The sequence below is a fragment of the Capsicum annuum genome, unplaced genomic scaffold (genome assembly GCF_002878395.1).
Source record: "Capsicum annuum cultivar UCD-10X-F1 unplaced genomic scaffold, UCD10Xv1.1 ctg75952, whole genome shotgun sequence".
NCBI lineage: Eukaryota > Viridiplantae > Streptophyta > Magnoliopsida > Solanales > Solanaceae > Capsicum > Capsicum annuum.
The window spans coordinates 1-2,820 of NW_025886204.1; the positions used below are offsets into that span (position 1 = coordinate 1).

The window sequence follows — 2,820 nt, forward strand, 5'->3', positions numbered from 1 at the left end:
CATATGTTGAATACTCTTCTGATAATTTTCTCACCTTCTCATCTATCTTGGCGTGTAGGCTGCTACTAGTGAAACGGATGGTTCACTCATGCAGGCGATGGTCAGCTCTTTTTTGGATATGGAGCGCATGAAGCCTGGTTCTTGTGATTTGTTCATGACTAGGTTGCTCCAGCGGCTGGCAAGGTTATTAATGATTCCACACGTCATGCTACCCTTGAAATATAACTTGAATGTATTTGTTAATAATAGTTTTCTCAAGAGAGTTGAATCCCGTTGCAGCTCAAAGGATTCGTCTTTGAAAGATCTGCAAGACCTGGCTGGTCGCATCTTTTCAAAGGGAAAGAGTGAAACAGAGAGTACAAGTGCCGAGGCTGAGAGCAAAAAAAAGCAGCAGAGTAAAGAGCTTAATTCAAATGCCAATTTGAGTCCACTAGCGAGGTTCTTGCTTTCAAGGTTTGTCTAAAGTGTCATCAATCGGTCCTTGTAGTGATGTGAAAAAATTACTGAGGCACCAAATAAATTCATCATCAAAACATGCGGATTTTAAATTGCGGGATGAGAGACTGGATATCAGAATTGACATCTATGCTTCCTCCGTTTCACGACTCTTTTGAGTCTCTTCTGCCTAATGCGGATTATTCATTAAGTGATGTAACATTATTGAAAGGAAAATTATTACTATGTTTTTTTATATATCAAGAAATATGAAATGCATATTACATGGGGTGAAGCATTTGCTATTCACGTCTTCCTAAACAAATTTGATTTTTCAATTGCAGATGGCAAGGACATGCTTCTCGAGATCAAAATGCCTAAACAGTGAGGTTAGATTATTGTTTGAAAATTTTGCCTGTTCCTGAGTTATTTATGATTCTGTGTACATATCATTATGAGGACCATCTGTAATTTTCGTCCTCTGGTTCATTTTATTGGGGGTTAACCTAATGGAAGAAGTGTTTTTCTGCTTTTGCTTTGCAATTTGTAATTTAAAGCTTTATATTATGTTAGAATTTGTCGCTTTTATTATCGCTCGATGTAATAGTAACAGGCTTTAAAAGTTTAGTGCTAACCTTCTTGTTGCGACATCTTAGAAGTTGTATAAAGGACGTTTTGACATATTGTTAGTTAACTCGTTGATTTCATATCTCTACTAGAAACAATGATAAAAAGATTCGATTGAATTTATTGTTTTTATTCATCATGTGAGTTGATGAACTATATCAGATGGGTGTATGAGTGGAAAAAAATGGTTTGTAAATTTGCGGTAAAAAGGTTGAGTGTCATCTCATATGTACAAGAATCAAGTGACGAAAACGAAAAGGTAGACATGAGTTTGCAAGTAAATTATTGTCCATAAGGGATTTTTTTATTGAACGTGTTTCAAGCTTGTTTCAATTTTTTTTTTTTAAATAAGTTTTTTGTAACGTGCTAGCGTTGCAGCGAAAGGTAATTTTGCGACGTAAAAGAAAGGAAAAAAGGGAACTTGAAGATCATCCAGCAATCTTGACAAGGCAAATGTTAGATGTTAAACTTTTCTAGTTGCAATAGGTAGAAGAAAAAAGAATTTGGTTGTTTCAAATGGGTGGAGTCGAAATAGGTTTAATATATCTCAAATCGAATTTGTTGTGTTTATTCGTTTGCTCATCTGGAATAGTAATTTTGAACAAACTTGAAATAAGAAAATGAAAATCTTTTTTTAGTGACTGAAATTTAGGAACTACGTTTTTGAGGCAAACCGGTAGATGTTTATCAATTGAAACTGCCGCTGTTTCGATTGATAATTTATAGTTTGATAAACACGATTTTAACAAAGTTGGGAATCTTTTTGAGATCAAACATATCATAATATTTGTATGAGCTATATACACCTTGTTTGGATGATTCAAATGTGTTCTTAATTATGTTAAGTATGAGATATTTAAAAGAAAAGCGACATATTCTTTTTTTAAGGTACTGATATGAGATATTTTATACCTTGTTTGAATGATTGTTACGTATCATTCTATAATTATCATATCAACGCTTTTATCAACACTTTGAATACAATAATATCGTTTCGTCGATAGATAATGTCAGACAGAACAATTTGAAAAGATAAATCTATTTAAAAAGAATGCAAGGCAGAGTAATCATAAATAGATAGAGTAACGAACGAATTAAAAATAATTATGAGATAATAAATAAAGACTACACGAGAAAAAAATTAAGGCAATTGTTATAAATGTATTTATATTATAGTGAATGTCTATCAAAATCTACTTTGATATCTATTAGAATTTGAAACATCTGCCTTTTACTCAGACTAGGAGTAAATTTTTCTATAAATAGAGGGGTTTTGTTAATTGTATTGACAATCTTATGATCTTTCATCCCTTTCCTATAAATAGAGGGTTTTTATTCATTGTATTGACAAAATCTTATGATCCCTCATCCCTCAAGAGAAGAAATAACAATCACTCTCTCTATTCTCCCTACTCTTCTTTTTGTTCTTTATTATTTTTTAACACGTTATCAGCACGAGACTCTACTATTACTCTTCTTTTTGTTCTTTATTATTTTTTAACACGTTATCAGCACGAGACTCTACTATCTCAAAGCTAAGGTATTATTTCTTTCTCTCTAATCTATGGCTATTAGCACGAGATTAGTACAATCGGCAACCTGCCAATAAATGGACTCGTTAAAATATTACTTAGCTAGACGACTAATTAAAAATAAAGTCATCAGATAATCACTTATGCATATATATTTATAAATCGATTTGGATCTTAATAAGATTATCAGTTTTATTATTTTAGGATTCATGTGTAAGTTGCATAC

At 32.2% G+C, this 2,820-nt stretch overlaps 1 protein-coding gene across 1 annotated transcript; it reads left to right on the forward strand.

Moving 5' to 3' along the window:
• Positions 1-32: 32 nt before the first annotated feature.
• On the forward strand, positions 33-1,142 carry LOC124894608. Its single transcript, XM_047405209.1, has 3 exons — positions 33-183; positions 280-453; positions 780-1,142. Exons 1-3 carry the CDS (start codon positions 89-91, stop codon positions 814-816), a joined length of 306 nt encoding a protein of 101 aa, XP_047261165.1. The 5' UTR covers positions 33-88; the 3' UTR covers positions 817-1,142.
• The last annotated feature ends 1,678 nt before the right edge of the window (positions 1,143-2,820 follow it).

What these genes read in the sequence shown, in the direction of transcription:
- LOC124894608 (XM_047405209.1), top strand. Translation starts at nt 89, where the DNA reads ATGCAGGCGATGGTCAGCTCTTTTTTGGATATGGAGCGCATGAAGCCT. An exon ending in TTGCTCCAGCGGCTGGCAAG is followed by an intron (nt 184 to 279) that starts GTTATTAATGAT and finishes ATCCCGTTGCAG; the next exon opens with CTCAAAGGATTCGTCTTTGA. An exon ending in GCGAGGTTCTTGCTTTCAAG is followed by an intron (nt 454 to 779) that starts GTTTGTCTAAAG and finishes TTTCAATTGCAG; the next exon opens with ATGGCAAGGACATGCTTCTC.